At 48.8% G+C, this 27,500-nt stretch overlaps 1 protein-coding gene across 1 annotated transcript in view; it reads left to right on the forward strand.

The window, feature by feature from the left end:
* ptk7b (protein tyrosine kinase 7b) overlaps positions 1–27,500 on the forward strand; it is a 54,287-nt gene that overhangs the window by 16,178 nt on the left and 10,609 nt on the right. The window contains exons 2-5 of the mRNA XM_079363317.1: positions 16,551–16,847; positions 23,211–23,313; positions 23,425–23,609; positions 25,813–25,960. Of these exons, the coding sequence (XP_079219443.1) occupies positions 16,551–16,847; positions 23,211–23,313; positions 23,425–23,609; positions 25,813–25,960 (733 nt within the window). The remainder of the gene's footprint in view (positions 1–16,550; positions 16,848–23,210; positions 23,314–23,424; positions 23,610–25,812; positions 25,961–27,500) is intronic.

The following is a 27,500-nucleotide window of genomic DNA, read 5'->3' on the forward strand; positions in this document are numbered from 1 at the left end:
ATTGAAGAAGTGGAAGGGGAGGATCTGTTTGGGAGGCCGCGCCCGGCCGCTGAAGCCTGAGACATGAAATCATTAAATCAGGAGTCTGCAGGCGGCGGGCACATTGATGCTCTTTGTGCTACTGATACTCAGGTGATGCTCCGCAGCCTCGGCTTGCTTTACACCTGTGAAAAGACGGCTGATGATTTATTGGACGTCCGTCCTTTGAGGATGTTTAAAGATGAACTTGAGGCGAGGGGGGGGGGGGGGACTCGTTCTTCTTTATGAGTACAAAGTGTTCATCTTCACAAACATCTTTTTAACTGAACGCTGCAGAGACGGAACGAGCAAAGAAACGTTAAGGCACACCTACTAACAGTATTTTTGTTTAAGCCTGATAGTGGCGCCCTCTACAGGCCAGGTGTGAGCTGCAGGAGTTTAGAGCGGGATCGCCTGTGATCTTCACACGGCTCCGATTCAAACTCACAGGATTTAAATATAGGAGTGTGTATCGTTCCGGTTGGACGCAGGTGGGGATTGGCCACGCCCACTCAGGCGTTCTGATGTTTAAAGAGGCTCTGCAGCGTGATCTCCTCACCCTGCGTTCCTGCTCACCACATGTTGTCCTGGATGCGCTCACCTGTGCCCCCCCCCCCCTCCCCTCTTTGAGCTGCAGATCACGTCAGGCTTCATGCATGTGCTGTATTGTGCTGGACTGGGTTCTTCCCCCTCGGGCTGGGAGTGCTGGCAGAGACGGAGAACCCTCCTGCTGCTCCTTTTTTTTTCTTTCTTTTTTTTTCACTTAATCCTCTTATAAATAGACCAGTGTGTCTATTTTACAGGCGATAAAGCAATGTGTTGTGAGTCTGTCGGCCGGGTTCAGGGGTGTGAGCGGGGGGCCGAGGGGCTCTGCTCTTTGAGATAGATATCCTATCTCTGATGTTGTGTCTGTTGTTCTGCTCCTGTGGAGCTCAGACGATGAGCCCGCCTCTCTCTGCTCACGGGAGGCTTTTAGTAAACATCGTGCTCTGCTCCTTTTTTATCGGCCGTTCCTTTGAGGCAGAACGAACCTGACCGCTCTCTCCTGGATGAAAACATTACCCAGAAGCCCTTTTTGTTTTGGCCCCTGAGTATTTTCCTGCTGTTCATTAAACCGCCAGCGATGACGCTCCATAAATCCATCCCGAGCTGAAAACGTATGAAGGACGAAGAGATGGATTCATGTTTACAAGCAAGGAATCGATTTCTCTCCGAGGTCTCTGTGCCGGGAGGCGTCTCGGTGTTTCTGAGAGGAGACATTAAAGAAACAACAAAGATAGACGTGTGGGCGGAGCCTCAGGGCTCAGACACAAACAGAAGGGACGCCTGCTCGGACCTGACCGCTGCCTCCTCCTGGTCATTAAACAAACGATCACCTGGACCCGCTTCACGCGTCCTCGGGGGCGGGGCTTTCATCTCGATAAACACAGACGGAGGCAGACATGGTGATTTAAATAAACGCCGTGACCCGGCCAACTCGCTCGCCAACACGCCACTTGACGATGCTAATGGCGGTAATTAGAGAGAGAAGAAGTGGCATCATTACACGTGTAAATGAGAGTGAGGGAGGGAGGGAGGGAGGGAGGGAGGGCGGCGGCGGCGGCGTGGGATTGGAGGCTTCCTCAAATCGACTTTACTTTTCATCCGGCTCCGTTCTGTGAAACTTTTTATTTCTGAATGTGGTCACTGAGGTCATCGTTTAGCTGAACACCTCTGCTAATGCATCATGGGTAATAATTCCTCTACATTTGGAGTGGCTTTATCTTCTTCCAACATTAAACTAGCGTTCATAAATATCGACCTGTAGAGGCACGGCGTCACACGAACAGATATACTCAGACGTCCTGAACAGGAAGTAAGATTTCTGCTGGATGTGGGAGGAGCTTAAAGTGTCTGCTCAGTGAGGGAGCATGTTGAGCAACGTCCTCTGTGACAGAGGGTCAAGATGGCAACCATTATGGGATGGCAGCCAGCGTCTCCCAGGCAGCAGAGAGAAGTCAGACTGGAAGCAGCATCGTCCAATCAGGCGTCAGGATGAGACAGATTCTGAAAGGGGGGGGGGGGCAGCTTCACACACAGGTAATTGGCTGTCAGCGCCGGGAATGGCGCAGCGTGGGACCAGATTCTTCATCCACCCCAACACACACACACACACACACACACACACACAACACACACACACACACACACACACACACACACACACACACACACACACTTCCTCTTCACCTTTCAGAGATCTGCCTCCACCAGCAGCTGCTGCCCTGAACCCACTTTGTATTCACACTCAGCCAAACCCGCCAATTAGTGTCCTCAGAGCGAATAATTGTGTGTCTGTGATTTTGTGTGTGCGTGTGTGAAGGTGTCATTGCGTTAAGTCTCGGGAGGTCGCGCCGCCCCTGCAGGGCGGTGTCTGCCCCCCGGTGTGTGAGTGACAGCTCGGTCAGAGGGAGGTCTCTGCTGCTCTTCAAAGCTGTTTACATTGAAGAGGAGAGGAAACCAGCACGCCGGCGTCTTGTGTGTGTGTGTGTGTGTGTGTGCGTGTGTGTGTTAGTGTTGATATGTGCCAGCCGGGTTTCCTCTTCAAAACAGAGAGTGAAATCTGAATCTGAGTTGTTGAAGTTCAGGATGTTTATCCTCCTCTGTAGTATAAATAAAATATGATGGTTCATCGAGCGAGGCCGACGTCGTTTTCACCTTTTTAAACCCTCTCTGCTTGAACCGGTTCGGTCCGGTTCCACGCTCGAAAGTTTGGACCAAAGTAACCGATCTGTTGGGATGTACCCAACGGAAGTGTACAGATCCTGAGAGGCGGGGCTTAACACACTGCAGTCGGCTGATTGGACGACACTTCCTGTGTGACAGCGGTAATAAAAGACAAACACAGAAAAGATTTAGTGAAAATGTCTCTTTTGATTTTGAGTCATTTCAAGGCTCCATTGTTGCCCTTTGTCATTTTATTCTTCTTCGTTGAATTTATTGCAGGCGTACTCTGTGTCACGCTGCTATGATGTCACACTGTGTGTGTGTGTGTGTGTGATCATATTTTGATAGCACGTGTAAACAGGATCTCTGTGTTTGTCATCTCCAGCTCTAAACATCCTCATGGAGAATAAATAATCATCAGCATAAAGAGAAGCATCGTATGTCTCTGAGCCTGCAGCACGGGGAAGAGGGGGGGGGGGGGGGGGGGTTAGTACAGCACAGCACAGCACAGCACAGCACAGCCCTGAGCACAAACAGACCATCAGACCTGATCCTCGCGCTCCTCACAGGCGTCGAACACGACCTCGCTCGGCCTCCCCGTTTCTTCTTCTTCTTCTTCTGTTCACAGAGCAGATGTAGAGACGGACGCCAGCTGCTCTCCTCCATCATCGGACTCGGGTTCCAAGAAATGCAAAGCGAGGAGGATTTCTGGATTGAATCTCGATGATTTTCCAGGAAAGATTTAGATTCTTTGTCAGGGATGAATTTACAGCTTTGAGACCGACTGCAGGTTCATGAGCGTCCACGAGACCTCCCCAGTAAAACCCAGCTAGCGTGAGTTAGCTTGCAAAGTGCAACACGTATGCATCACATTTGTTTACCTACACGGGGGGGGGGGGAATAGGCTGTGTTGTCATGGAAACCTTACGTCGGCTTGTCGTGTGCTTTATAATATTTCAGAGAAATGCAACAAGGAAAATTATTTTTTTATGATCTGAAAACAAAACGGCTACAGGTCTGCACCCTCAAGCATGCAGCACAGAGCCGAGGTGGGATTCGAACCCACTAAAGCCTCCGTTAGTCCGGCGTCCCTCTGTACAACTTAACGAACGTTCACACGCTGAGTGATGAAGCATGGCCAGAGTTTGGTTTTTTGCGCCTGTGATGTGCTGTTAAGTTTCCACCTTCACAGGAAGCGGCTGATCACCTTGACAGCTCGATGAGTGGGAGGAAACACCACGAGTGGGGGTTGTTGCCAAGTAACACCGCCTGATGTGTGTGTGATCCTTCATAATGATGGGAGGACGGTGTGTGTGTGTGTGTGTGTGATCCTTCATAATGATGGGAGGACGGTGTGTGTGTGTGTGTGTGTGTGTGTCGGAGCGGCGTCCAGGTCCTTAGATTAAAAACTTCCAACAGAGGAATTCAAAGTGCGATGGTGGAAAGTGGTTTCATGTTTTTACGACAAAGCTGTGAAATCTGTTTTAGCTTCTTCCTGTTTTTAACACACACACACACATTTGAATCTTTCATTTGTGCAAAAAGCAGAGACTAAATAAAATATATGATGACAAACAAGCGGTGAGGCAGAGACAAACACAGACCGACTCTTCTGACGGATGAACGAGCAGATGGTTCGTTTAGAGAGCTAAACCTTAAAAACACAACATGGACGAATGGAGAGCTGAATCTGCAGCCTGGAGAGGTGTGATTTCTTCTGCTTCATCTCTGAGCTCTAAAGCACCTCTCTCTCTCTCTCTCTCTGTATGTTAATACAAACGATGCTTTCAGAGCTGAATGCTGAGCCCACAGGGGGTCTTCAGCATCCTGACCGCTCCTCTGTTATTCAAATAATCAGAGGCGCCGCAAATGCCATAACCCGGCCCACGGCACTCGGAGGCGTCCTGAGGGAAATAAAGAGCTGCGGCGGCGACGTCCTCTTGTGAAGCTGCACTACATGTTAAATAAAGACGCACTCACTCAGAGCGAGTCTCAGAGGAGAAGATCCTCGGCAGGTCTTTAAAGTCCTGTCAACACCCAGATAAAAAACAAACACACACACAGAGAGGTCTGAATCTCGTGTTCGATGTACCTGAGAGAGCGTCGAGGATGTTTCCTCCGCTGCTCATCACGATGCAGGCCGGACCTCCTGCTGGCTCACAAACACCACGGCACAGTTTGCCTCCCTTAATTAAAAGATAATAGAGCGTCATTAGAAACATTTGGCTTACAGCTGCGTGGAAACATCAGGAAGGGCGTCGAAGCGTCTCTTTGAGTCTGCTAATGAGGCGCCTTGATGTCAGACACACACTCGTTTAGTTCCTCGTGTCGTCTCTGCTCGTAGGTTGTTTTTTTTGTCCTGTTGTGTTTTTAATCAGCGATGCTAAGTTGTTAGCATTCTGCAGCGTGTTGGAGACAAACTGTTTAAAACGCAGAATGATGAAGAATCCTTCCTACGTCCCTTTTTTTTTAGTTTTGGATCCAGTGAACTGACAGTTGTTTCCTGCATGTTGAGAACGCTAACTGTCCAACGTTGCATGAATCACAATACACCAGTGAATAATCAGAGTGAGCTGCACAAACGGACTCTTCCACTCATCTTCATCCAGGATGTTTTTATTTCACGCGACTTCACGCCGCTTCGTTCTCTTTTCTGCTCTACAGACTTCGGCTCGTCCAATCACAGCTGGCGTTAGCAAACCAAACTGTCATCACAGTGTCCGACTCTGATGCTTCAACCACCAGTTTTTATAGAGGCGGCGTGCAGACTCACTCGCTTCAGATGAATTCTCCTGATTATATCCTGCTGCGTTCTGACTTCATGTGGGCGGAGCTTCAGATCTCCATCTCAAACAATTTGCTATGTAAGGAGCGGGTTTGATTCATAGACACACACACACACACCCCCCCCCTGTGGTCCGCAGTCAGAGGGACCTTTCTTCCTCTTCGAGCAGGAGGGATTCAGTGAATGGCGTTACAGTAAACAGCTGTTGTCAATGAAACCGTGGTGACCTCACTGAGCGCGCTCAGAGCTCTGCTTGGAAACCTCCACCACAGAGCCGCCTGCTCCTGGAAACAGCCGGGATGCCAGGTTTGTTTGATTCCCTCCTGCCAGCATCAGTGTGTGTGTGTGTGTGTGTGTGTGTGTGTGTGTGTGTGTGTGTGTGTGTGTGTGTGTGGCCACCCATGACTTGAGTTTAAAGAGGAAGGTGAACACTGCTTTTCATAAACCGCTTCACCAAACTCGTGTTGTCATAGTGACCGATTTTTTCGATGTGATTCTAGTAGAAATCAAAGGATTGTGATTCGACTGCAATAAAAATAGAAGTCTCGGGATCCCCGTGTAAAGCATCAAACTCTGCAGCTGATCTCATACTCAACTTCTAAATTGCACAAAACCATGGCAACGCTTTGGCACAAATGCAAGAGGATGAAGCATTATGGGGTGCCTGGGACTTCTGTTGTTTCCATGGTTTCACTACTCCACACAGAGCGGTGATGTCGGTGTTGTTGGTCTGTTTTCTTCAGGGAGCACGAAGACAAAACAACGGCCGCTTTTTCCTGCCGTCACTCCTCGGAGGACGGTGCAGAGAGCTTTTACGGCGCGGCTCCAGGAAGCTTTTAAAAACTCTCTGTGAGCGTCCGATCACAGATGGATTATAAATGCAGAGCTGGACGGAGACGGCGTGACCCAGTGAGAGACTTTAATGGAGTCCTTATTGGACTCCGGAGCCCGCTCCAATAACTGAAAGAATCCTGTTCATCCACCCGTCCATCGTTAAGCTCTCCATCTTCTCTGTAATCCGTCTCATTATTAGGTGGTGAAACTGAGACGACCCTGCAGGAGGAGTCCACATCTCCAACTCTTTTTTTTTTTTAATCATCCTGCTTAAACAGATCAGATGCTGAATGTTGCAGCAGGAACCTCGAATTAAACTGTAATACTCAGAGGTAGTGGTTCATCTCCAACGCATTCTTCCACTGTGTCAGACTGAACGAGTCCGGTCTCAAGAACGACTTTAACGAGCGCTCAGGGTGGAGACGGTTTAAAAAAAAAAGTCCAACCATGACATCACCAGGCAGTTTTGGCTGCGTCTGCATTTTCAGACCTCAAGTTCGGCTCTCTGGCCAGAAGTGACCATATTTGAACGGACAGGTCGAGCTGGAGGGGAAGGAGAGGTTTCCAAATAATACTGTGCTAATTCATTAGCTGCTAATAATCTATAATAACATGAGGGTTTTTTGGTTTTTTTTTTTAAGTGGCTGACTTTATTTCTTTTTTTATCAGAAGTAAGAAGCTAAGAGAGTTTAAAGGCACGGCTGGTAATTTCCTCCAGATCCATTTTTTAAGTCTTTGTACAAATTGTCTTTAGGTCCTGACAGTAATTAATAACCCCCGCTCTCTGAAAAAGAAACATCTGTCATCTGTAGCAGTTTGTAAACACGTAAAAACTTCAGCCAATGTCTGCACTCGGTGCATGTTTTATAAACCAATCAGGCGTCTCTAGCCCCATGCGTGCAGAAGTCCACACTCCACGTCAGGACCAATGGGGCTAGTGCATTTAAGAGAGGGGGCGTGGCTTTTGAGGGAGCTCAGAGAGGGAGGGGGGTGGGTGAAGACGGAGCACGGAGAGAATGCAACTTTCAAAATCATGCTAGTTTTTAAAAAATCACCAACCCTGCCTTTTAAAGAACGAGGCGCCTCGTCGTCAGCGATCCTCACTCTGTGCAGCTGCAAGCTAGCTCTACGAATATGTGACCACACGCTAACACGCTAACAGTACAGGTGTGTTTCTCACAGACTCAGTTAGCTGCTAATTGTTGCTAACATGTAAAGCAGAGCGCAGACTTGTTGGGTGATCTGTTCGTCCAGTAAAGCTCACAGAGAGAGACGGATCATTAGTCTGATGTTTACACTGTAGGAGACGGACTCTAGTGGACACTGGAGGAACTGCAGTTCAGAGTTTTCCTCAGAGGTTGCAGCGTGTTCAGACCCTTCTCTTCTCCTCGTCCTCCTCCCTCTGATCTCGGCTCCTTTTCCTCCCTTCTTGGTCGTTTGCCAGCGGATTGTGGAGTGCCACCACATTCCTGGTTGGCACTCTTGTCAGAACATGGCGGAGGTGCAGACGTTATTCAGAGCCGCCTGCAGAGAATGGCCCCGACATTGGCAGCCAAAGACGGAGCACGTTCATCTGCTGCCAACGCCGGCGAGGGAAACATCATTTATTACCTCCACTGATGCGAAAAGCAGCTCCTGTCACTCTGCGGACATATTGTCCTGTGATCGCTGCTCTCCGTCCCCACTCTGCATGTTTGGCTGCGGTTTGTGCAGCGGAGGCATTTTCCCCTCTTTCTGTTCAATCCATCAGACTTGTTCATCTTCACAGATCAGCTTTCAGAAACAGCAGCCCGTTTCTTTCCTCTGCTTTGTCTCATATCTGTCATGAATCTCTGCTGAGGCGGCGTCTGCATGCCTGCACAGAGAAGCCAGATTCAGATCCGTCTTAAACAGCCGGCCCGATCATCTGAAACGCCGCGTCAGACTGTGTGTTTAGCCTGGCTGCTGAGCTCCTCTGTTCCACGCCGACTTAATCCTCCATCTTTGGCTCTGCACGCTGGAAAAAGTGTGACCCCAGATGTTTGACTTTTCTGCTCCCTCAGATGTATTTTGATAGTAAATCTTCCGTTAATTTCTGCTCATGCACTTCGCAGGCTAGTTATCCACTTTTATAAGCAAACTGTTTTCACTCGGGCCTTCGAGCCGGCGGCTGGATGTAACATCTGTCAAATAAGATCGTCTAAACTTTGGTACCTTCCAATATCCTGTCTCTTTTTAATCGGTTCACTCCGTCTCTTTTCATGTTTGATAGTTGCAGCTGTTTTGGTTGTTTTCACACCTCACCTGTTTTGTTAAAACCAGCAGACCACGGGGCACCGATGGCCTAGCGGTTGTGTCATGGCTGTGTGTGGAGGCTGTTGGTTCGGGTTCGACTTCGGCCCCCTCTCTCTCCTGCCAACATATCCTGCCTCTCTTCAGCTGTCCTATCCTAGAGAGGCAAAAATAACTTTAAAAAAAAGAAAAGAGAAACCAAACAACTGCACCGAGAACCCTTGACTCTGCTCCGACCTCGATCCGACCTTAATACAGGAAGTAACCAACATGGGCTCTCTCTGTTCTTCTTCTCTGAACACGCCTTAAACACCACAGGCAGACCTGACGAAGCTTGTGTCCATGATTCAGACCAGAGCAAACGATTGAAGAGTTGTTGAATCACCCTAAAAACATGAAATGATCATAACTTGGATGCTGGGGGTTTCTCTCTTTGTTGCCCTGGAGTTGAAACCGATATCGTTGTCGTTTGAATCTGGTGACTTGTCTAATATGATCACAAACTAAACGCACAGCGGCGTCATCACTGAATGTGAGCCTCTTTCAGGACCTGAGAGAGCGGCCTTCTTTACCTGAACCAAGCCTAATCCGTCTTAATCTCATAATTGCTCCCATTTTCCCGGCGTCTCGTTAAAGCACAGCTGCAGGGGAACACTGTGGCTCCAGAGAGCTGTGCAGTGCACTATGGGTAATAATACCCATGGTTCCTTTCAAGGCCAGCGTGCCTCAGTGCTCCTCTCCGTCTCATGTTTCGTCCTGGGCGTGCAGAGGTGCATCATGCCGCCTGTGTTTCATCACTCAGCCGTTTATGAGTGGGTGTTGAGAGTGGGTGAGAGCCGGCCGTGCTCACACGTCTCTATTTTGGATGCAGACTGACAGTTATGAACTCGCGGCGTGGAGGGTGACGAGAGACGAGGCTCCGCCTGTCGTGAAGCACGCGGAACATCCTCCATGAAACGCGCTGATTGTGGAGGAGCGTGACGTGAGGCTTTGAAGACTCAACTTGTAGTCGTGTACTTCGGAGCGTTGTCATGACGACAGAAAGTAAACTGCGTGTTAAAAGATTCCCCCAAAAAGAATCAGACGATACGGACATGCGTGAGGCCAATTATTCAGCTCGGGTTTCATTCCTCCGCTCAGACTTTGATTTATGGTCGTGCATCTTTTCCCTCCTGCTTCATAATGAAGATTTATACGAGTGATCCGATTGGCTCAAGTATTCCCAGTGCTCCGTCTCCGCCTGGAGCTCGCTGCAGGTCTGCCGTACGGCTCATAATCAGGCGGTAAATTCACTAATGGCTGTTCTACTAAAACAGAGCGTTTGGGAGGAGTCTGAACGAGCCTTTGATTCTGTGCACCACCTGCCTGCTGAGCTTTTAAAGAGATTTATGGCCGACGCTTCAGACCACACACACACACACACACACACACATACACACACACTGTTCCATGTGTTTTGGACAGCAGCTTCATTCAGAGAGATCTCCCCTTATTTGTTATTGTTATAAAACAGGAAAGAACGGTTTACTGCCGCAGCTTTTAACCTGAACGCAAAGAAAACGTGTTCCAAAGAGCGCCATCTTTATGACCCCGAAACCTTCAACCATTCTCATGTAAATATGTGTATTTGTGAATCTGGACTCATCGGGAACATGTTGCAGTCATGAGCTTTTTTTTTTTTTAGGTGAAAAATAGATTTACACTTCCTGTCCTACGTTGAATCTGAATTTGATTGGTTTCTCCGTTATCGTCTGTCTGTCTTCATGAGCTCCTGTTGGACTCGTTTGGTAACACTTAGGGCGTCCTCCGTGCTGTCCACGGTGTGCGCCCGACCTGTGTGTGTGTGTGTGCGCCCGGCCCGTGTGTGTGTGTGTGTGTGCTCGTGCATGAACTGTATGGAAGCACACCCGGTTCTGGAGCAGGGATCGGAGCGATCACATCAGTCAAAGGAAGTGGACTGTAAACACTCGTGGAAGGAATCCTAATAATCATTTCTGGGCCTTGTACCGATCGATCTTAAATCTCTGTCATAACTGAGTCCTCAGTGATTTTAACACGAGACCTTTTTTTCAAACCGGACCTTCACGTCTCCTCCTTCGGAATCAAATACTTTTTTTCCTGCGATGCTGTGAAAGTGTCCCGTCTGTGTGAAAGAGCAGCGGGAGAGTCTAACCCCACATCATCCTCTGAACACTCCACGGAGCGGCGTCCACAGACGGCACGCTGCGTCCTCACCGAGCTCACAGACGGAGTGTGTGTGTGTGTGAGCGAACGAGCAAGCGAGCCAAACTCCCCATCACACTGAGCATCCTCAGAGGACGCCGACTGTACCAGCGTCTGTGGAGGGATGATGGCACGCAGGATGGTTTAATTTGAGATGTGGGTTGAGTGTGTGTGTGTGTGTGTGTGTGTGTGTGTGTGTGTGTGTGTGTGTGTTTTCCCAGTAGAGTCGGCACACACAGATAAGATGACAAACCACAAGATGACAGACTGAGGAATAGAGGGAGAGATCTGCCAACTTGGCAAACAGACACAGTGACCTACATCTCTCTCGCACAGCCTCTCACACACACACACACACACACACACATACACACACCCACACACACATTTATAAATATACAACCCCTCCTCGAACCCTCCCGACAAACTTGACTCGAATCAGTGGAGTTGATTTCTGAGTCACACAGAGACTGAATGAAACATTTGTCTGAGCTCGGAGATTAACTATCCAAACTCCCACTGACAGCCCTTCAAAATAAAAGCACTTCAAAGGCAGAGTGGGAGATAATTGACCACAGGATGTGAACGCCCCTCTGATAAAAACGAGGGATGTGTTCAGATGATATCTATGTTTACAGAGATGTTAAATACATCAGTTCAGGACAGCAGGAGAGGTTTTGACCACTAGGTGTGCTGTTGAGCAGTTTTTTTTAACGAGTATGTTTTCGCTCTTCTGCTGAAGCAACATCCACCTCATTTATATTCAGGATGCAGCAGGTTGAAAATCCTCACACGAGAGAAGACCGGATGTTTTTAAAGCACCAAACAAACACTTTTCATGATGACTAATCTATGTTCTGAAGACAGAGAGTTTAATACTCTGCTGATTCAGACTCCTGGCTCCTGGAGATCAATAATAAGGATTGCTGGGAAAAGCTTAAAGCAGATCCACTAATGCAGCTGGATGAGCGGCATGAAATATTCATATTTATTCTGAATCAGAAAAAGTGTTCCTGGTTTGAGAAGGAGGTTTGTGAAGGAGTCGAGGTAGGAGACAGAAAGTAGGTTAAAGATGGAGGAGGGAGAAATATCTGCACGCCAGGATTCTCCTCCTCGGCTCGCTGCACCGCCGACCCCATTAAGCCCGACTCAGCTGTCAGCGCTGACAGGTTCAAGTCATGTTTAAGTCGAGTCGACAGCCAGGACCTGCAGTAATGGTCTCATCAGCAGCTAAACCTGCACAGTCTGCTGCAGCTCACACACGCACGCGCGCACATTGGCGGCCTTGTCTTAACTGCAGTCAAAGAGAGGAAAGCTCAACAGCTGCATGTATTCATCCACACTTTAAAACTCCATTAATCAAAAAAAAAAAAAAAAAAAAAAAAAAGTCTCTCCCTGCTCCTGAAACACACATCCTGCTTTTATCCGTTGTTTTGTTTGTCCACGAGTTTAACATAAGAATGTTCAAACTGGAGAAACTTTAAGATAAAGAATCCTGTGATAACACACACACACACACACACACACACACACACACACACACATCTTATCAGTTTAGATCCTGAGCAAAGGTGTGTGTGCATTAGACCATCACACACACACACACTGTTATCTCTGACACGTCTGCAGGGCGATGGCATGCAGGAACACACACGTGTGTGTGTGTGTGTGTGTGTGTGTGTGTGTGCGTGTGCGTGTGCGCGTGTGTCAGATTGAACAGGCGGTCTCTCCGTGGACCGTGTCGGAGCAGACAGCTGCTCGTGACGTGTCCGCGAGTGACTCGCTGAAGTGACTCTAACGAAGCGTGAGGCAGAGATGGAAGCGTTCGGAGGAATCCAGAATAACAAAAAAAAAAACATTCACACAAAGATGTGCACTTTGGGAAGCAGCTTTATGAAGCTGAACATTGAAATGTTTTTAATGTAAACATTGAAATGTAACGAGCGAGCAGGCTGAACTTTTGACCTTCCTTCAGGCAGCATCGTGCACCGTTAGCAAAGAGGAATTAGACCGCTGTCAAAAACAACAACAGACACATTGTCTTACCATGAAGACGTCTGTGTTTCCCCTAACTGTAGCCCAGTGTGAAGTGAATGCACACACACACACACACACACACACACACACACACACACACACACACACACACACACACACACACACACACACTCTTGATGACGAGTTCAGATTTGTGTGTTTTCCTTCCGCTGTCACTGTTCATGAAATCCTCCCTCCGTGATCTCTCCGTTTCCTCCCTCAGACACCGAAATCTACATAACCCAATTAAAACTGAGAACCCCCCCCCCCCTCACACACACACACACACACACACACACACGGATGACAAACAGCCAGTTCAAAAGAGAACCAACAGGAAACGACACGACGACGATCTGAGCGGCTGAATTATTCACGACGCAGAGAGTTCACGGAGAGAGCGCGTCTCAAACATCTTCTTCAGATAATGGAAGACGGCAGGTCAGACACGAAAACACGCCATCAATGTTTCAGCGTGCAGGGAGGGTGTGTCGTCAAAGGCGGAGCCGTCAGCGCTGCCACATTCAGGCTGAAGTAGTAAAAGTTCAGATTCAATCTCCCGGCAGATCGTAATGACATCAGAGAGAGAGAGGGCGAGAGAGAGAGAGAGAGAGAGAGAGAGAGAGAGAGAGAGAGAGAGAGACGGCAGCAACACGGGCAGAAAAACACATTTTTACTTCCAGAGGTTCAGCAGACGCTGCAGATTCCTGCTGCTCAGCTGGAATACTAAACTCACAAAATGATCCTTCCTGAGACAGAGAGCGAGCGAGAGAGAGAGAGAGAGAGTCTATCAGTTTTGATTTTAAGAGAAATCAAGTCACAACAAAGAGCAGCTGCAGCAGCGTCCTCTGTGTTACATTATTTACACTCAGCAGAAGCAGCATCATAGGTGGACAGTGAACATGCATTAAAGCTGTGCAAACTGTTAAAGCCACCAATGAAGTCGTGAACTGAGTCGGACACGAGATGTTGAATCGGCTCTAAACGACGCGTTTCTCCAGAATAAATAAAGAACGCCGTGTGTGTGTGGCTTTTTCACCTCCTCTCTCCGCTGCACAGCTGAATCCTGACCTCTGTGTTTGGACGTTTCAGCGTCACGCTCGGTTGATTTCTCTGTGATTCATGTCAGAGATCACAAACGGTTGCTGACACACAGCATTGTTAAAACACACACACACACACACACACACACACACACACACAATCAACTCTGCAGGACTCGAGATGTGAGAGTCTTCTTCTCTGATCCCGGCGCTTCGATTGTTTTGATTCTCACACATTTTTGTTTCATGCATAAAGATCCTCTGCAACCAACACACACACACACACACACACACACACACACACACACACACACACACACACACACACACACACACGTCTGTGGTAATGTGCTGACAGGCAGTGACAGCTCTGTCGGTCGACCTCGGTGCTTTCCACGACTCTGCCCTTCACTCTTGACGTCTCGGCGCTGAGCTTTGATTTCAGATTTTAAAAACACAGACGACAGACAAAGAAGACGTTCATCCACCTCTGACGTCCAATCAGGATCAGAGAAGCCTCCGTGTTGTCTTTAAAGGTTACTCGCTCACTCCTGGTGTCAGAAAGTGAACGCAGAGACAGAAGGAAGTCACAGTGCTGGACTGAAAAAGGATGCAACTTTTGCGTGAGAAGGGTCGAGGGTTCAATCCCCAGATCCTGCAGCCACATGTCCGACGTGCCCATGAGCAAGACACTTAAAAACCTGACTTGCTGCTTGGTCGTCGTTAATGCTGCTGATGCTGTGAATGTGTCGTGCATACACCTTTAAGACTTTATTCATTGATAATTCACTTCTTCTGTTTGGCGTGAATCCACTCCATGATTTCATGTACTTTACGATGTGTTCAGGTTCTTCTTTCAGGGTTTTATAGAAGTGAGATCAGAGCCTCAAACAGCCCCCCCCCCCCCCCCCCCCCCCCCCCCCCCCCCCCACCAATCACCCTGAAATAGATCAAAGTAATAAAAAAGAACGAGTCCCTGCCGTCTCTTTCCATCTCGTCCTCGCGGCTGACCGCAGGTACACTGAGTCGCTCCGCCTTTGATTCTCTGCTTCTGATTAAATCCACCTTCTTTATATTCAGTCACAGCTTCTATTGTGTCAGGTAAATTACCTGACACAATGTGTGTGTGTGTGTGGGGGGGGGGGGGGGCTCATTATTACAGACCTCAGGGAGATCAGCGTCACTCTCTCCTGCTTCTCTCCGTCTCACAGCTGACGGACAAAGAGCGGTTTATTGTCAGGAAACATCGGCATGGCAACCAGCGTGCAGCCTCCATCGTTCCTCTTCTCCTTCAGGCAGCAGCAGCATCCTTTCACGACTCCTCGCTGGAATCTCCCATTTCTACAGCTCTTACAATAATGACCTCTTTGAACAGAAACGTGATTTTATCAGAGAAATGGATTTTCCTTCCGTACTCGACATTTTGACAGAAGTGTGATCTCTCCTTAAACGCCCCCTGATCCCTTTTATCAAAGCTGCAGTTCCTCCAGTGTCCACGAGAGTCCGTCTCCTGCAGTGAGTCGGTCCCCATAGAGCTCTATGGGTACTCTGCCTGGGACTGTTAGCTTGTTCACTATGTGTCATGTGTTGATTCATGAACGTGAGGCTTCAAAAAAAAAAGGTTGGCATGGCAACGTGTTTGCAGGACTGTGCAGAAAGTCACCTGTGACGTCGTCGTAAACGAGAAATGATCCAACGTTAGGGGTCAGGAACTTCTTGTACTTGTCGCCGTGGTTACCAAACAGGTGTTTTGATTGGTCGTTTGATCACATGGTCGTTAATCCTCCTGGTGTCAGGACGACTCGCTTCCGTCCTGACCCGGAGCGCCGGTTCTTGTTTTGTCTGCACCGCTGCGTTTTGTTCCTCTTTGACGGCTGTCGAAAACACCTGCGGCCGAGACAAAAGGTGAGCCTGGTGAGGACGAGGATGAAGGGAGGGAGGGAGGAGGGAGGGTCAAAGATGGAGGAATTACTTTGGCTCATCTTCAACAGCCTGCTTGATTTAATCCTAGTGAAAGATCCCCCGTTTACATGGCAACAGTCCTGAGACACACACGCACACACACACACACACACACACACACACACACACACACACACACACACACACACACACACACACACCATCCTGCAGGTGTGCTCCGTCGACTCCTTGTGATAATAAACCCTGACATGACAGCATCGTCTTCAGAGCACATGCGGGCCGTCGGCCGCTCGCCGTGGAGATGTTTGTGCGTCTCGCTCTCCGTGACCTCGCCTGTCCTCATCCTCGTCTCTCACTCGGCTTCACGACAGGAAGTCGAAGATTAAAGTGTGTGTGAGGGCGAGTGTGTGACATGTCATGTTCCAAACACACACACACACACGCTGAGACCCTGTCATCCGTGTGTGTGTGTGTGTGTGTGTGTGTGTGTGTGTGTTTGGAAAATAACAGCATGTCTTTGTGTTGGCGTGTTGGGTCTGATGATTTAAAGACAGAATAATTCACAGCGAGCTTCGTTTTGTCTAAACATCACATTCCTCTCCCCGCTGAGTGCTCGCCATGGCGAACACTTAATGATCGGAAAAAGTAGTAAAACGTTAACGGCTCCTTGTCATTTACACCCCTCTCTCTCTCTCTCTCTCTCCCTGCAGTCCTCGCCATCCAGGCCGGCTCCATCCAGTTCACCAAGGAGCCCAAGTCCCAGGATGCTTTGCACGGACGCAGCGCCATGCTCCGCTGCGAGGTCAGCGACCCGACCGACATCGCGTACGTCTGGCTCCACAACGAGCAGCGCCTGCAGAACGACGAGCGCCGCTTCCAGGAGGGCAGCAACCTCAAGTTCACGGCGGTGGATCGTCGGCTGGACGCCGGAGACTTCAAGTGCCGAGCGGAGAACCCGACGACGGGGGAGGTGCTCTACTCCACCAACGCCTCCTTCAACATCAAGTGTGAGTGTTGGATTCCTCCTGAGCGAGCGAGAGAGAGAGAGAGAGAGAGAGAGAGAGAGAGAGCAGACAGGGTTTCACTATAAGAGCAGGGCGTGCATCCAGTTTCTGGATCAAAAACGCCAAACAAAGATGGCGGATAAGATGACAGGTAGTTTGAGCTGCAGGAATGTTTCCAGCCTGTTGTTGCTTTATTCTCTCTCTCTCTCTCTCTCTCTCTCTCTCGCCCCAAAGGAAACTGGATCTGTGAGCCAACAAACATGTGTTTCTTGTTTCTTTTTTTCCCTCTGTTGTGTAACTTGTTTCTTTTTTTTTTTTTATTCCCACAAACTTTGAAAAGGCTTTTTGTTTGGCGATCGCACAGTTCGCTCATTTAACCCCTCGCAGCTTTCGTTAAGCCCCGCCCCCTCTCTGCTGAAAGTCAAGTTAACGGAAACAAATAAGTTGTGTGGTTCGGATCAGGAGCTTCATAACGGCCTCCAGACTTCCTCCTGATATTCAGAGGAAACCTTCAGAGCTGTCTCTCCCTCTCGTAGGTTCTAACGTCAGACCGCCCTCCTCGGGTTTTGGGTTTGAATCCGCCCTCGGGCCCCTTTGCTGCATGTCGTCCCCTCCCGTCTCTCTCCAGCCGTCCGATCTGATAAAAGCAGAAGAAAGAGCTGGCGTTGTGGCGCCGGTGGCCGTGTGGTTGGTTGGTTGTCTCGTTTTCCAAACTGCACAAATTCGATTGAGTGTTTTGACCACGTGCAGGAAGTTTGTCTGCAAATTTAAGGCGATTTAAAAAAACAAGAAGTTGGCCGATATTGGGCGTTCAGGATTTCTATTTCTTTGTCGATCGTCTCTACAGAAGTTTCCAGAATCATTGTGAAGTTTAAATTCTGATCTGGTGACAGAGAGATCAGATGAAACATGCAAACCTTGGTGGGTCAGAGCCTTGCTCAGCGCTCGTGTTTGCAGGAGAGCCTCAGGTAGTGTTTGAGTCTGAACACTTCCTTTGTGTCTTTTTTTTACTGCTGGAGGAAACGAAACGCAGAGCGGAGTGAAAAATGGCTCCATCTGGAATGCGTTGTCCTCTGGAGCTGCATCCATCCGGGAGGTTTTTCATTTCCCCTCTTTGTGGGGGAAGTTTTAGATTTCGCGGCTGATTACAAGAACAGACGAGCGTCCGACCTCCTGTTAGAAAACCAGAGCTCTCTGATGTGCAGCTCCGACTCCAAATGATTCATAATTCTCAGGCTGAAGAGAGAGAGAGCTGCTTTTAATGTGCTGCAATTAAAGCTGGCGCAGCGTGTCGTCCAAACGTCCCACGGATCAGATCAGAGGGAACGGGTTAGACGTGAAGCACCGGTTCTTACAGCTGACCCTGAATCAACTGTGCTGTCTGCCAGCTCCTCAGATTCCCACGCGCTGCACACGGGAGATTCTCTTAATGAGAGGACTTGTTTCTATCAGACCGCTCGAGGGTCCTGATTGGTCCTGATTGGTGTTGCATCACTTCTGATAAAGTGGGCGAGCAGCGCGGCGGGCTGAAACATGTGTCGTGTTCAGATGAAGGATCGGGTCCCGTCGGGTCCTGTCAGTCTGTGACTCCCGTCTGTTTGCTGTTTGAACGCCGATGTTGGACTACAGACCCCGGTTTGACCCCGGTTTGACCCCGGTCAGTGTTCGACGCCAGCTCTGGAAAACAGACCAAAGAAACAGGAGGGTTTTTTTTGGGTTTTTTTAAAATGTGATATCATTTATTAGTATTTAAACAGAAATGTTTATATATGTATATATACATTTTTATTTTTATACATTTTGTTTATTTATTTTTAATGTGATATCATTTATTAGTATTTATAGAGTATTTGTATTTTTTTTTTATAACTTTTTGTCATTTACATTTTTTTTTCATTTTTTTTTTAACCAGTTCAGTTTAAAAAAAAAAATCATAAATAAAACTGGACGTGACGTAAACATGCAGCAACAATCTTACTGGATCATATTTAACGAAGTCGATAAACTCTCACGCTTACACCTGAGTCAGACCCAAACTGGACTGAGCATGCTCCAGTTTCCACCCGAGGCATCGAGCAGGAAGTCGTCTCCCTTTAGATACCTGCACGCTGGAGGGCCGACGTGCAGAGCGTGTGTGAAACCTATCACAGACACGTGCAGATAACAGATCAATATCAGATCTGATACAGATATCAGAGATTAATCTGTGCGTTGTCACAGTTCACATCAAGCTGCACAGACGAGCGTTAAAGCAGCTCATTAAGAATACAGACTCCTGGAACGCCACGTCAGACGAGGATCGAGCGAGACATTGAAGATTTGAAAGACGCTGACTTCGAGATGAAAGATGGATCGCTTCTTGAAGCCGTCGATCTGCACGCTCGTCATCCTCTCGGCGTCTGTGGCGTCTCCGGATCAGTCTGTGTGGATCAGACCGTGTTGTGACAGACGCTCTCGTGTTTCCCCAACATACATTTAACGGGCGATAAAACCGCACAGCTGTAGAGTAAAGAGCCCCTCCGGCTCTAATCCTGCATGTGGGCTCGCTCATGTGTGTGCTAGTTTGCGTGCGTACTCTTAAATGTAGGTTGGAGGGGGGGGGGGATTACATACGTCTGTACTGTACTTGGACTCCACCACATTAACCCCCCCCCCCCGTTGTCTGGAGAGAGGGGTAATTTATCTCACTCACAATGGTGGGTGGGCCCGGCCCGTCAGAGGAGAGTTATTCAGAGTAATTATCCCCCCCTCTCTTTATACTAATAGAGGGTTTAACCCCCCCCTTGGCCCTTTGTCCCGCCCGGTCACTGGGTCTCCACGGCGACGCAGCCTCCAGCTGAGGCGGCTCTGTGGTCAGCGTGTTCGGCGGACCCGAAGGTTAACGTCTTAGACTCTGGGTTCAAAGACGCAGAGAAGAGATGAGAGAGCTGTGACGTCGAATTTAGAATGAAAAAGTGTCGTTGATTTGACGAGAAGGTTTCAAGGAGACAAATTCAAATTTAAAAAACTTTATTTGTCCCCCCGGGAGCAATTAAAGACGAAGGAGTTTGTGAGGATGAACTTTAATGGAATCGTTGGCGATGTTTTAGTCCCTCCATGTCGTCCTCACCTCGGCAGCTTCAGGTTCGATTCCGACCGCCGCCCTTTGCTGCACGCCATCCCCCTGCTCTCTGTCTGGCATGTCCTGTGTCTCTTCAGCTGTCCCGTCCAAGACAGTTAGAAAAGCCCCAAAAATGTAACTTAAAAAAAAAAAAAAAAAAGATCTGTTGAATTAAAGACATTTGGTGAAGTTTGTTCGTTGACGACGCTCAGGCTCCTGTTTCAGACGTTAGCACTCACACATGCTGCTGTCAATCAAATCACAGCCTCAGCACGCCTCCTGCTGAAACTCTGCTCCACTCTGCGCGCACACACACACACACACACACACACACCTACCTCAGGGATAAACCGTCCAATCATCTGCCTTCACCGTGTCCTCACATTTCGCCCGTCGTCGTGCTGCTGATGGCGCTTCCTGCTCCGCCTCCAACATAATAATTAAACGGCTGTAATGAGCGCACGCCGCTCCGACACTTGGTCATGCATTCTGAGAGGGATTACTCAGGAATGTGCCTCTAATAGGTTGTGAAAGAACGCCTTCTGTTTGTGCAGGGACAGCTGGAGGAACCCGAGCTGTGAGTGGAGCCTGCAGTGGGAGGCTGTCAGAGAAATCAGGTCAAACTGGAAATTAAATTAAACCCAGAATTGAGTTTAAGCTGCTCAACAAGCGGCGTTAGAAACTCGACACCGTCACTAATCTACGCTCGGACTCCGAGTGGAAGCAGCCGGGTTGTTATTATTGTTTTTATTTGACTCAAATACGAGGTGAGAAAAGTGATGGTGAAAACATTCCCCGAGCCAGAAGTGAGATCTTCATCGAGTTCAAAACTTCAGCCAACCGTCACCTCGAAGCGTGAAGAATCACACAAACCATTCTGTGTGTGTTCAAGTTTTGCAGCTCGACTTTGTTCTGCTCCTGTTTTCAAAGCGGCCTCGTCACTTTCAGCACGACTGCTTTTAAAAAGCTCGAGTGATCGCTGCTGTTTTAGTTCTGTGTCATTTAAAGTCATCGATTTGCTTCTTCACATGTCGAACTGTTCTAGTTTTTCTCTGCGGTTCGCTCAGAGAGCCGACAGAGACGCCGTGAGGACGCTTCGTCCCGGCTGGTCACACGCTCAGGCTGCAGGAACGAAAAGTATTTCTGACTGATGTGAAAATGTGTCAGCGGGTCATTCCAGACACACACACACACACACACACACACACACACACACACACACACACACACACACACACACACACACACACACACACACACACACACACACACACACACACGCACACACACTTTGACTGTTTATGTGAAAACCTACTTCTTCACTGATATCTGCGTGACGTTTTTTTAAACTTGACTCGGTGACATTTGTATGAATTGAATTTCTACTCTTGTTTTCGGAGGTAGCCGACGTCGCACGTGTCATTCAGCGCTTTCCAGCCGTCGTCTGTTAAAATGCTCAAAGTGATCCGACTTGTATCAGTAAGAACGTGCAGGTTTTAATAATGACATTCTGCTCCATGTTCAGCCGTTTCTGTTTGATTTGAAAATGCTGCTTCAACTTCTCCTTAATTCTGTCCGTGGACTTTTCTTTGATGCAGTATTCAGTGAAATAAATGATTCACTCTCCTCTTCATGCAGAATACTAAAGACCCCCCAAAGTGACAAAGCCTTTCGCCTGAGACGAGTTGTGATGTTTGATTCCAAATATTCGATGATTCTTCAGTGTCGACGGTTTTAATGAATCATGAGTCTGCACACGACGCCTGTTCACCAGACTTTTACTCTCCTCCTCTGCTGATGAAGAAGTGCAAAGAGGGTCGGGAGGTCGTTGGGTGTGAGTGTGAAGTGGCTGGAGTCACCTTGGAGTGACCTTGACTCAGACACACACACACACAGAGAGAGAGCCAATCATCTGCCTCTCTGCAGGCGATGGTTTCTGCTCAAGGCCGCATGATCCTCAGCTGTGTTTCACTCCTCTCACACACACACACACACACACGCACACACACACACACGCACACACACACATGTTCCAGCCTGATATGAACACACAGTTGTCGGTGCGTCTGTGTGAGGAGGACTATAATGAGAAGAGTCTGGCTCAGAGCGTCGAAGGACATGATACTGTACAGACATTTTTCCCACAATCCCCCAGGATAAATAACCCCACCTGGTCCCCGTATAAATCATGCAAACGTGTTTATTTCTGCTGTGTCGTCGCACATTTCAACACGGGGGCTCTTTGGGGACTGACTCAGCTCAGGCGGCTGCCTCTAGTGGAGACCGGAGGAAGTGCAGGTTCGAGCCTCGATCTCTCACTTTCTCATACCGAGCATATTTCATAGATGATCCAAACATTATCGCGGCTAACCCTCCAGCTATAAGAACACAGCTCGATGGAATGTCTTTCACACACACACACACACACAGAATACCCCTCATGGGCAACCCAACACACACACACACACACACACACCTCAGCAACCAGGCTGTAAATCATGTCAAACACCCGCAGCTAATGTGTCATCACATGTATAACATTAGCCCCGGTTCTGTTTAGTGTCGACACGCAGCGGAGGAGGGGAATTCCAGCGCGGCACGCGGTCGCTGCGTTACTCACAAATGTTTGGTGTCAATCAAGGAAACGTCTTCGTGTCCCGCAGGAGCTCGAGAGCAGAGACGCAGAAGTTCTGTTTTTTATTGCTCTTCATTGCATCATGCCTTTTTAATCCTGCATCATGTTCTGCAGCTGATTCACCTCCTGCTGCTTCCCTTTGTTCAATAGAAGTCAGGCGACTTGATTTTTACAAGATTTCTCTGAGCAGAGAAAGTCCATTAGATGTCCATAAAAGCACTCAGAGAGCAGGACTCTCTCTCTCTCTCTCTCTCTCTCTCTCTCTCGCTCGCTCTCCCTCTCTCTTCCTCCTCCATCATCTTTGAGAGGACGGACGACAGGACAACCACTTAACTCAATTCCTCCTCCTGTCCGTCTCTCTCTCTCTCTCTCTCCCCCTCCCTCCTCACTCTCTCTCTCTCCCCCTCCCTTCTCTCTCTCTCTCTCTCCCCCTCCCTTCTCACGCTCTCTCTCTTTCTCTCTCTCCCCCTCCCTCCTCTCTCTCTCTCTCTCTCTCTCTCTCTCTCTCTCTCTCTCTCCCTCTCTCTCTCGTGCTCTCTCCCTCCTCACGCTCTCTCTCTCTCTCTCGTGCTCTCTCCCTCCTCACGCTCTCTCCCTCCTCACGCTCTCTCTCTCTCTTGTTCCTCTGCAGGGTTAGAGAGCGGCGGTGTGACCCTGAAGGAGCCGGCGTCCGAGGGCGAGATCGAGAGCTCCGCGCCCGTCACGCTGCGCTGTCACATCGATGGACACCCACGGTGAGTCGCCCCCCCCCCCCCCTCGGAGCGAGCAGGAAGTGGTCAGGACTCGGGAACATTTAGGCCTCTGTCACGCTCCTCGTGTCCTGACCTTTGTATCTGTGCTCTCAGGCCGACGTGTCAGTGGTTCAAAGACGGCGTGAAGCTGACGGAGAAGAGCCATCAGATCAACAACAAGGAGAGAACGCTGAGCATCAGGAGCGCCAGCCCGGACGATAACGGCCTGTACTACTGCTGCGCCAAGAACGCAGCCGGACACGTCTGCAGCAACAGCAACTTCACCCTCAACATCATAGGTGTGTGTGTGTGTGTGTGTGTGTGTGTGTGTGTGTGTTCTCCCTGAGTTTTGAATGAGAGCAAAAGATCCAAAAACATCAACAAACGCACCTTTGAATCTGTCGATGGTTTGAAACAAAGTGTCAACAGATGAGTAGCAGGATGTGAAACTGGATGAGGAGGAAGGATAGAGGAGGAGGAGAGGGGGAAGGACATAGGAGGAGGAAGGATAAAAGAGGAGGAAAGATAGAGGAGGAAGGATACAGGATGAGGAGGAAGGATAGAGGAGGAGGAGGAAGGATACAGGATGAGGAGGAAGGATACAGGATGAGGAGGAAGGATACAGGATGAGGAGGAAGGATACAGGATGAGGAGGAAGGATACAGGATGAGGAGGAAGGATAGAAGAGGAGGAAGGATACAGGATGAGGAGGAAGGATACAGGATGAGGAGGAAGGATACAGGATGAGGAGGAAGGATACAGGATGAGGAGGAAGGATAGAGGATGAGGAGGAAGGATAGAGGATGAGGAGGAAGGATACAGGATGAGGAGGAAGGATAGAGGATGAGGAGGAAGGATACAGGATGAGGAGGAAGGATAGAGGAGGGAAGGATGGAACAGTAGCTGTGAGAGAGCAGGAAGAGGACTTTGTCCCTGATGTAATTACCTTGAGAGTGTGTTAGCACCTTTTTCCTCCTCGCTCACCCGCAGACACAAACATCAACATCCTCCTCTCCAACAAACAACAACATCCTCCTCTCCAACAAACAACAACATCCTCCTCTCCAACAAACAACAACATCCTCCTCTCCAACAAACAACAACATCCTCCTCTCCAACAAACAACAACATCCTCCTCTCCAACAAACAACAACATCCTCCTCTCCAACAAACAACAACATCCTCCTCTCCAACAAACAACAACATCACGTCTTTATTACAGTCATTTAACCCGAGTCGGGATCAGGTCCATGGCAGCTTTATAAACCTTCAGGTGTTTTTCCTGATTTTGCCCCGCGCAAAGTGATTGCTCCTGAAATCACCATGGCAACAGCAGGCACGCCTGTTTAATCCGTCTTTCCCCTCCTATCATGAAAGAAGTTTTGGCAGAGTGGTTCCTTTGCAGACCTCCTGCTGAGAGGGAGTGTTTGTTTCTATCGATAGCTGTGAGCGCTCGGTCCTGATGGCGTCCTCTGCACACAGAGACGTTTAAAGTTCAGGTTTTATTAATGCAGCTAAAACAAAGAGGGCCCGGGTCTATGACCGGGTCTATGACCGGGTCTATGACCGGGTCTATGACCTCTCCTCCTCTGGTTGATGTGCGAAGCTGCAGCTCTCACCGACAGGATGTTTCTGTGTTTTCACCGGAGACGTCGTTCTGCCGGATCACAACATGATTTATGTTGGACTTCTCTCCTGTGTGTTTCTCCCACAGAGCGGCTACTGTACAGAACATCTGTGCAAGAAACCTGACGCTCTGTTCCACTCTAATTAGCCACCTGCAACACACACACACACGCACACACGCACACATGCAGTCGCGCTAGCTTAGCACCTGGCCGCAGGAAGAATGGGTAATTGTTGAGTTTCCAGTTACTGTGTTGCCACCCTGGGCTCTTCTGCACGGCTTCACCTGCAGGAGAAGCCGACAGATTTAAAGGGGATTTCACTTCACGGTCACGGCTCGTTAAGAGGAGGGGGTCACACACACACACACACACACACACGTCCTGGTGGGTGGGCCAGGTGGGCTTTGAGTGCACACCTTCCCTTTTCTTCTTCACTCCCCTCAGCAGGCTGCTGGCACCGCACAGCTTGCTGAGCTGTTTGGATGTGTTCACACAACACGTCCGGATTACACGGAGTTTTCATGTTCCTGTAACCAGCTCAGATTAGTATTTCCAGCGAAACGTTGTGATGACGACTCCACTGCCAGAGCTTTCCCAATCTCCGAGCTTTAGGAGGTTCAGGTGCTAATGTGAGCTAGGCGATACTCTCAGATCCAGAAGATTTCAGGTGTGCAGGTTTCTGTTCACTGACCTCATTAAGACTCCAGAGGCTGCTGCAGTGTTGACACACACACACACACACACACACACACACACACACACACACACACACACACACACACACCTGAAGTCCTCCCGCTGCTGTTGGCAGCTCTTAATAAAGTCCAGAGCTGATCGTTTCAGTGTTTGTTTTTTTTCTCTGCGTCTCTCTCAGATAAGAGTTTTCCTCGGATGGTGGTCGCTCCGGAGGACCAGGTGGTGCTGAGGAACGAGGAGGCGTCGTTTCACTGCCAGTTCACCGCTGTGCCCGCCCCCACGCTGGAGTGGTTCCACGAGAAAGAGCTGCTGGTCAACAAGTCTCGGTATGCTTTCTCTCTGACTGCTCGTTTTTATTCTCTTGATTATTTTGTCTTGGTTGTTTGTGCGTCGTCCTCACTCCGCGTTCTTCCGGTCGTTTGCTAATATCTCCGGCTCCGTGGGGAGAGCGTGTGTGCAGTGCTGTTTGCATTGCATGTATAAATATGTAATGCACTTTACAAAAGGCTGGTCCTGCAGGATCCATCTCTCCGCTCTCTGGATCCTGTTACAGCCTTTAGACGGATCGCACGTCACGAATATCATTACCGGAGCTGAACACTGTAAAGTGTCTGCCGTTCATCACATGATCACATGCTTCTCTCAGCCAATCACAGAGAGACGCTGCAGCTCTCACACTCCCCGGTCTCCCCTCCAGCTACAATCATCTCAGCAGCTCATAAAAAGGTCATTTGTGTACAGAGAGCCGAGTGTGGCCTCAGGGTTCATACAGAACATGCTTCATCTCATGTCAACGTTTATATAAAAGATGCTGATGCAACAGTTTCAGTCACATTAACATCCCTCTGTTTCAAACCGAAACATCAACAAACATGCACAATAAAATCTGAAACTGGGCCGATTGTTTCTGGGTCAGTATAAAAAGGATTCCTTCAAATCCATTTGTTCATTTAGCTTCCTGGTTGTTTGAGCGTCTTCCTCCACAAGCTCCCGAAGCTCATTTCAAATCAAATCAGATAAATCAAATCTCCAGAGAGGGAGACAATCCTGCTTCTCAGGAAATGATCGTAGACTGTATGAACCAGAGACTCCAGAATCACTCCCGAGATTTGATGTTTCACTCCGACTCCAGCCGGAGTTTCTGGATGTTGATGCTTGGGAAGAAACATCATCTATCGTGGCTGTTTTTATTGCTCTCTGCATGTCTTGTTCCCTTTCACTAAACGACTGTGATGAGTCTCTGTGAGCCGTGCGCCTCCTTGTCTGTCGTCGCTGAAGCTGCCTTTGAGGTCGGCCTTTAATGACTCCTCGTCCTGCCCTTCTCTGAATCTCCCCGCAGCCTGCCAGGATCACGAGACTTTTTGTTCAAATGAACTCACTAAGTAGGTCGCTTTTCTGTGTTCTGTGGACAAACTCTGAGCTTTTAACTCCAGCCTATCTGGAGCAGCAGATGGCTCCAGTGATTCAGGGCCTTGCGGACGGCGTCGGGTGGCGTGCCAAGCTCGAAGGAAGTAGGTCCGCGTGAAAACAGGCTTCATATTCTGGGATTAACTCTCCTTCATGGCAGAGTGTCTCCAGGCCAAAGCAACGGCTGCAAAGTATCTCCAGAGGAGGCGAAATTACTCTGCATAAAAAGTGCATGCTTTCACCTTTCAGGCTTTTATTTTGAAACATTTCTGTAAGTGCTACACCTTTCAGGCTTTTATTTTGAAACATTTCTGTGAGCCTTTCAGGCTTTTATTTTGAAACATTTCTGTAAGTGCTACACCTTTCAGGCTTTTATTTTGAAACATTTCCGTGAGTGCTACGCCTTTCAGGCTTTTATTTTTCAAACATTTCCGTGAGTGCTGCACCTTTTCAGGCTTT

This window comes from Symphodus melops, assembly GCF_947650265.1.
Source record: "Symphodus melops genome assembly, chromosome: 15".
Lineage (NCBI taxonomy): Eukaryota > Metazoa > Chordata > Actinopteri > Labriformes > Labridae > Symphodus > Symphodus melops.